Source organism: Larimichthys crocea, chromosome II (genome assembly GCF_000972845.2).
Source record: "Larimichthys crocea isolate SSNF chromosome II, L_crocea_2.0, whole genome shotgun sequence".
NCBI classification, from domain to species: domain Eukaryota; kingdom Metazoa; phylum Chordata; class Actinopteri; family Sciaenidae; genus Larimichthys; species Larimichthys crocea.
Window position 1 is genome coordinate 5,991,269 of NC_040012.1, and position 8,412 is coordinate 5,999,680.

An 8,412-nucleotide genomic window follows, 5' to 3' on the forward strand; every position below is an offset into this window, starting at 1 on the left:
CCGCTCTGAGGCCGGGCTTCACCTCAGCGGCCTCGGGGACGGTGACGTCACTCGATTGGTCGGTATGGAAGGAATCTTCAAAACTAAAACATGCACCTCGACTGTGACGACCACCTGAGGTCACCTGAGGTCTTCACGTTAACGTAAAGAGGCGCTCTCATGCTCCTTGATAAGACGACACGTCAGCACGTGCAGACAGAGACGTCATCCGTTATGGTCTCCGTGCTGTCAGCAGGAATGACAGCAGTAATATCGAGTGTGAAAAGTCGGAGGGTGGTGCTGCTGCCAGGGGCCGTTTGAGTGGAGGAGTCATTATCGGCGTGAACATCACGGGGCCCCCGGGGGCCTTTCCCCTCGTCACGCTGCAGAGATTCAATGTTGGTGCATAGTCCTGAACACACACACACACACACACACACACACACACACTCTCCTTGTGCATGACTCTTTCTAATAACTCCACCACGCTGAGTCTTTTCATGTCTGAAGGAACGTCACGTGACCTGAAGGCCTGATGGTTTCTCAGGACTCGTTCCATGCAGAGCAGGTCCGGCCGTGTTCTTCATAACATGAGCGAGCACGTGGCTCAAACATGTTGGTGGACGGTCAGATAGAGACACATGCACAGCAGCAGCTCTGTGTCCTCGTCCTCCGTCAGGTTTTGGGTGAAGCTGTCGGAAGTCCTGACAGCTCAGACTGAAGCTCTCACTCTGGTCTCGTCCTTTCTGGTTTCTTGTTGTTGGACGGGTCCGGCCGTCGTTCTCCTCCCTCAGACTGAACGTTTAATTTGGACTCGCTGTCCCGTTTGTCTGTGATTGCTGTCGCTAATTAATTCTCTGGAGAGTCTTCCCAGAAAGCAAAGGGACAGTTTGATGGATGGGACTTGAACAAAGCTCTGACCTCTGCTCCTCAGTTTGACGTCACTCTTCTTTGTGACATCAGGAAGTTTCTTGTTTCCAGCCTCCGGTCGCTGGCTGGTTGTAGCAACAGGAACCAACTGCTGCTCGCAGATTCAATCAGCGGGCGAGCCTCTTAATGCTGACATTAACAATTAATTACATAATATTACTGCGTGTGCGTGACATCTGTAGGGCCTCTTCAAGAGCCGAGCGGCATTTAATCGTCTGTCTGCTCTCACTCTGTTTCTTTGGCTTCCTCTGTGGCTCCGAGCTCTTCCACTTCATTTGGTTCAAGCTCAGCATCCTTCCTGGAAGAACAGCTGACATCACATCGCTCACAGCTCAGTGTCTTTGAGGACATTCACGTACAAACCAGTCTCCATGAGTCCCCATGTTGAAATGTCCAACTTCACAGAAGAGTTTCAGTGCAGAATTAAGAGCATTTGATTGACAGGTCGGTGTCATTCAGACCACGTCCAGGTTTTAGACAGTCTGCGGGGACGTCACGGAGACTACGTCCAGGTTTTAGACAGTCTGCGGGGGCGTCTCAGAGACTATGTCCAGGTTTTAGACAGGAGGAAGATGAGTTGCAGTCTTGGTGATTCAGATCTCGTCTCTGATTCTCTGGACTGTTTGGCAGTCGTGGTTCTTTCCGCTCTGGTTTGTCCTCTGAGAAGAACATCTGTGAACATCTGTGAACATCTGGCTGATGTGTCACCTCCAGCTCTGACCACTGACTGACTCGCTGGCATCATGCGCCCCCTACAGGCCGCCTGCTGCAGTGCCAGACAGAAACCTTCTGTGTGTGTGTGTGTGTCTGTCTGTCTGTCTGTGTCTCTGCCTGTCTGTGTGTCTGTCTGTCTGTCTGTCTGTCTGTCTGTCTATCTGTCTGTCTGTGTCTCTGCCTGTCTGTCTGTCTGCCTGTCTGTCTGTCTGTCTGTGTTTGTGGGTGCAACCAGTTCTCCTCCTGCAGGGAGGTGGAGGAGGAAGGGGGAGCGTCCTCGTCTATAAATAGCAGGATTGGGGTTAACAGTGTGGAGGGTTCGCTGGGATTTGGATTGACGTCATGTTGGTGAACTGAACTCCTTTCTGTCTCCATGCTCCTGTCCTCCTCTTTTCACCTCCTTTCTCCTCTTTTACCTTCTCCTCATCCTCTTCTTTTCTCCTCCTCTTTTCCTCCTCCTCCTCTTTTCTCCTCTTTTCTCTTCCTCCTCCTCTTTTCCTCCTCCTCCTCTTTTCTCCTCCTCTTTTCCTCATCCTCCTCTTTTCTTCTCCTCCTCTCTCCTCCTCTTTTCTCCTCCTTCTCCTCCTTTTCTCCTCCTCCTCTTTTCTCCTCCTCTTTTCCTCATCCTCCTCTTTTCTTCTCCTCCTCTCTCCTCCTCTTTTCCTCATTCTCCTCCTCTTTTCTCCTCCTCCTCCTCCTCAGCTCAGTTCATCACTTTTCATCAGTCACTGTGTTTCTGTGTTCAGACAGTTGGAGTTCTGGTTGTCAGGTGACTGATATATTAGAAAAAGCCACAGTGTGTTTGTGATGTCTCCTCCTCCTCTTTTCTCCTCCTCCTCCTCTTTTCTCCTCCTCCTCCTCTTTTCTCCTCCTAATTATATCTTCACGTCAGAGTCTGCAGGCAGCTCGTCGTCCTGCTTAAATCATATGTAAAGATTATTTTGCTCTTTATTAACTTCAGGTTGTTATGGATCTGAACACTGAGCCGAGCTGATCTATCGACCGCTTCGTCTTATTGCAGATGCTGGTGTTGATTTATGTCAGCTGATCTGTTCCATCCTAAATATGAATGTTGTTGTGAAACACCCGAGGATCAGATGAGCTGTCCGTCTTTGTTTCTTTAAAGTCTCAAATATCCACGTCGGCATATTCACTGAGTTTACACTGCGACACATTCTCACATTTCATCAAAACTCAAAACACGGTGCAGACTTTTTTCTCTCTCACATCAGATCTTATATTTCTGATACAACAACAAAAACAAAAGAGTCATGTGACAGCAGTGTTGTAATCCAGTAAGTGAGTAAATGCCACAGGCATGACACGCCTTCATTTCCTGATTTAACTGAAGTCAAACTGCAAATTGTGAAATAAATTCAGTCAAATCGTGATTTTTCAGACTGTAAAGTTCCATCACTGCATCCTGAATCCAGGTACAGCAGCGGATACTTCTGTATCGCTCGTTTCAAGAGTTTGTCTCAGTATTTAAAATCCTTTAACATCATGTATGAGACACGATGACAACTGGACAACAACAACAACAACAACAACAACAATGCTGTTTCTATATTGACGATTTATTTTTCCTCTTGTCTTCAGTCACCTGGACAACCACCACCTGTGGGACCCCAACGAGTTTGCAGTGTCCTGCTTCAGAATCATCATGTACTCCATCCAGGTACGCCGTGCATGGACGTCTTTGTTATATTCGAGGTGTGCTGTTGGTCCCGTCCTCCTCTTTCTCTTGGATCTCACTCCGGCGCCTGTCAATCATCTTGACGAGCTGTCGTGCAGCCTGAAGCCTCCACAGCTGATCACTCTGTTTCTGAAACTTTCCACCTCAACTCAGCTGAATTCAGCCTGTCAGAGGTTCCTCCATCAAACACAGCCTTTACTTTCAGGCGACGGGTGCATGTTTGATCTTAGTAACGGAAAAGAAACGCACCCCAAGTTTGTCGTCGTCCCTGCAGAGAAAGATCTGAACATGTCGAACATTTCGTCTTAGACTTAGATGTTTCTCTGCAGGGACGACGAGTTTCCTCACACTCAGCTCGACATGAACATGAACTTTCATCTGCTCCGTCAGGCTCAGCACTCCCACCACGTCATCCAGCAGGTTCTCAATCATCTGGACACCAACAACAAGAACACGCCGCGGGTCCGAGCCGGCATCGTCCAGGTCCTCCTCGAGACGGTGGCCATCGCTGCCAAAGGCTCAGTGGGTGAGTTCCAAAAACAAAAACAAAGTTTTAATATTATTATACTTAGTCTTGTGTTTTCTTAAGATCGTGTGAAATGAGTCTGCTTCACTTCATTTGCAGCAATAAGATAAAAATTATTGAGCCTGTATGTTTCTATAAGAAGAAACATCTCGATCATGAGAAGAGTTTATGAAACCAACACGGCAGAGAACTTTTACATCAAACTGCATCTTTATGAACCTGATTATTTCTGATCAACGTGGAAGTAAAAACAGCTGCTCCAGTGTTAATTACCTGATCAATTAAAAAGAATTCAATACAAACTTGGAGGAGAGATGAAGAGAAATGGTCGTCCGTCCATCTTCAACGTTCACCAGCTGCAGAGTCGATGATGATGCCGGACATTTTATTAGGAACCCCTGGACGACCCAATGAAACGTCTCTGACATGATTAAAGTCTTCAGAGTTCATGTCAGGGATGTCGAGTTGGATCACATCAGGTTCCTCACGTGGACGCGTCCCAAACTGTTTTTGTGTTCACTTGTATCTACTCATGGATAGGAATGATTCAGGAGAGCAAACCGAGCGGCGTGTTCACCTTTGAAAGTGGAACCACGACTCCGCCCAACCTGTGGCTCGGTACAGTATGACGGTCATTCACAGCGAATAGAGCCGCACGCTTCCCCCACGCCACACGCCTGGCATCAGCGAGCATCATGGGTAATCACAGAGAGTCTGCATTCCCTGTGACGCGTCACTACGCTCAGCTTTGTGCTGTTAATGTGGATCTGATGCACGTTAATGCCAGGCAGAGCAGAAACATGTACCATGTCATGTTAGAGTCAGCTGATCCACACCTGAAGGAGTCAGAGTAATAGAGTACTTTGTCCCATGTTTCTGTCTGTTCAGTCTGAACCCGTGGAGGAAGTCTGTGATCCAGATGTGCCTCTGTAGAACAGCTGTGATGATTTAGTTTTAGTTTCCTGTGTGTCCAATAGAGATCATCCTGTGTTTAACGTAGCTTAGCACAAAGACTGGAAGCAGGGGGAAACGTTAGCCTAGCTCCATCAAACACAAAAATACAAAAATACAAAAACATAAAAATACAAAAATATAAAAATATAAAAATATACATTTTTGTTGAGTGAACAGACAAAACTGTTACACCAACTATACTATATATTATATTATATATTGATCGTTCACCGGCGATAACTCGATAGATAATTCTTCAAAGTTTCTGGGGACGTATCGCTCCAAGTGGACCGTCCTGGTTTGGTTTTATCTTCTCCACCTGGACATGTCGCAAACACCCCGAGCACCGCTGTTGAGCTTAGTATGGCATAACTATTAATGTCGTTCATCTTCGTTATGTTTAATGGAGGAAGGTCTGCTGGTTTCGTCTTGGTCTCTAGAGGACCCGTCAGACCAGAACTGTGGGCTGTCACGTAATGTCTGCTTATGTGTCTCTGTTCTGGTCTTGTCCGACTACAAACACTTCAGTGAGAGGACTGACATCAGATCAAGCTGTCTGACAACAAACGACGAAGCTGCAGAGTCAGAGCTCTGTCTGCCAGACAATGAACCCGAAAAGAGGAGTCGTAGGGCGAGGCAGGAGGAGGAGGAGGCGGAGGGAGGAGGAAGAGGGGGAGGAGGAGGAGGCGGACAGTGGCTTGTTTGATTTCGGATTATCTGTCTTGCTCTCCTGAGGCCGAAGGGATAGTTTGTTTTCTTTTTTGAGACAGTCGACCCGTCTCAGAGCTGAAATACTGCATGACACGGAGGGGGGGTGGGTGAGTTAGGACAGAGAGGACAGAACAGACAGAGAGACAGACAAACAGACAGACAGTGAGAGGGAAGAAGAAGATAGACGACAGTGAGAAGAGACAGCAAACGACAGAGAGACAGACAGTGAGAGAGACAGACAACAGACAGGACAGACAGAAGAGAGACATGGACAGACAGGACAGAAGAGACACACAGGAGACAAACAGACAGGACAGACAGAGAGAATAGACAAACAGAGAGACAAACAGAAGACAGTGAGAGGAGGCAGACAGACAGACAGTGCGAGAGGACCAGACCAGGAACAGACAGGGTGGACAGAGCGACAGGAGACATGTAGAGAGACCAGAGAGACAGACAAGACAGAGAGACAGACCAAACAGCAGGACAGTGAGAGAGACAGAACGACAGAGCGACAGACAGTGAGAGAGACAGCACAGGACAGGACAGTGAGCAGCGAGAACAGACAGACATACAGACGAGCGACAGACAGCCAGACAGAGAGAGAGGAGGACAACAGTAGAGGACAGACGACGACAGACAGACAGACAGATGAGAGAGACAGGACAGACGACAGACAGACAGAAGACAGTGTAGAGGAGATGAGAGAGACCGAAAGCAGACAGACAGGAGCGAGTACAGCAGTGAGAGGAGACAGAGAGACAACAGTGAGAGAAGAGACAGACAGGACCGACCGACAGACAGACCTTGCAGAGAGACCGGCCAGACAGCGAGACGACAGTGAGAGAGACCAGAGAGACAGGGACAGTGCGAGAGACAGACAGACAGAGAGACAAACAGACAGACAGTGAGAGAGACAAGACAGTGAGAGGAGAAGACAGTGGGAGGAAGACAGACAGACAGACAGACAGCCAGAGAGAGACCAGGACCAGACCGACCGACAGACAGACAGAGAGGAACGAGTGTTTTCATTTTCTAAATGCTACCATTTAGTTGTTGAGTCAAACGTCAAACATTGTTTCATTAATCACCTGAACAGATTATTATTATATATTATTATTATTATTATTATTATTATTTCTGATCTGAGATATCATCTGACCTGCACGTGTTAAATTAACGACGTTCAGCTGCTACTGGAAAAAAAAATAACCACATGGAATCCATGTAAACAACAAAAGTCGATTTATTACTAGTTTTTAACTGTAATCCGCGTTCTTCAAAGTTTGATGTCTTCTGTCACGTCTCTGGTCAGACTTTGTTTCCTGGCTCAGTTTTATCATTTCCTGGTTCATTTCTTTAGATATGTTTCTATTACGTTGTACACTTATGCTGCGTACTTCATTTGTTTTCCTGTTTTTTTTACAACTGACAAGGTGTTTTATTTTTGAAATCCACAGGATTCTCTGTGCTGTTTCTGTGTCTGGCTTCTGTAGCCTCGAGCTGCTCGGGAACTGACGCGGGCGGCGCTCGCGGCGTTGAATCAACGATGATTTTTGGTGAAGATCTGACCACAGACCATCGGTAATCTCGTCTCCACAGAGTCTGTTGCAGCCAAACCGTATCCACATGCATGAGTGAATGCGGCTTTTGTGAGCTGCTGCTGGAATTGGCTGATGTCGCAAGAGTAGGTGATAATTGGGGTGTACTCACCCATCTTGCGGGGTCCAGGGGGGCAGGGGGGGTCAGTACAACGGGGCATTTGCCCATGATGACATCATGATTAGCTCGCTGGTAAGTATGGCAGGTTTTCCACCGAAGAACTGGCGGGGGAGCCGAGAAGCGATTGAGTCAGAAGCTCAGGTGTGTGAGTCACCCACAGGTGTGTGAGTCACAGCTGATGATAGTCTAATAAAAAACAGGAGTTTAAAGCAGGAGAGGGTAAGGAAGGGAAGTCGTACCGATGTCTGGCTTGATGAGCGTTCTGGACGATCCTTCCTGCTCTCTTTGCTCGGCTGGACGAGCCGCTGTGCCCTGGCGTTTCTCCTCGAGCTCTGCCGAGCTCAAAGTCCCGCTCATCCTCAGGTGTTTGAGCAGAGTGTTGAACACCTTCCAGCCACTGTGGGGACCTGCACCCACACAACACACACCACACACACACACACCACACACACCACACCCCCACACACACACACACACACACACACACACACACACACACCACACACACACACACACACACACTGCATTAAGACTACCGAGGTGTCCCTCCATTAAAATGCCACAAAACTGTTTTTTCAGCATAAAGAACTAAAAGAAAAAAATAAAATAATCTATAGATACTTTATCTAATAGTAATTCGTATCGTATATAGTATCGTCTTCTTAGTATCCATATATTATTTCCCAAATAGTATAGTATAAATATATCTAAGTATATAGCTCGTATAATATATAAGTATAGTCTAATATATCCTGTCATTATATATAGTATAATATATAAATATACTATTATCTAGCATAATATATATATCCGTCATTCTATTATCTTGTATCGTCTATAGTATAGTATCCTACTAGTATATTTATCGTCGTATAATATCACTAGTATAGTACTAGTATTCGTATAGTCTAAATCTTATCGTATAGTCTATCGTATGTACCTCTTATAGTCTCCTCTCTAGTATCGTATCTGTTATTCTTTTATCTTATACTATCTCATCCATATCTAGTCTTCGTCTATAGCACTTCTCCTTATCTTCTTCATAGTATCTCTTCTCGTTATAGTTATCCTCTTATCTTATAGTCCTCGTTATGCCTTATATCTCTTTATTCTTCGTCTCTCTTATCTTATCCGTATTCGTATCCTTATCTCATTTACTATCTCGTCTATTTTGTTGTAC

The 8,412-nt window shown here is 46.3% G+C and overlaps 1 protein-coding gene across 4 annotated transcripts in view; it reads left to right on the plus strand.

Moving 5' to 3' along the window:
- The window catches only part of efr3a (EFR3 homolog A (S. cerevisiae)), a 93,080-nt gene that overhangs the window by 54,306 nt on the left and 30,362 nt on the right, over nt 1–8,412 (plus strand). For all 4 annotated transcript variants that reach the window (XM_027287780.1, XM_027287774.1, XM_027287767.1 and 1 more), the window contains 2 exons: nt 3,223–3,301; nt 3,710–3,845. In XM_027287780.1, the coding sequence (XP_027143581.1) occupies nt 3,223–3,301; nt 3,710–3,845 (215 nt within the window). The remainder of the gene's footprint in view (nt 1–3,222; nt 3,302–3,709; nt 3,846–8,412) is intronic.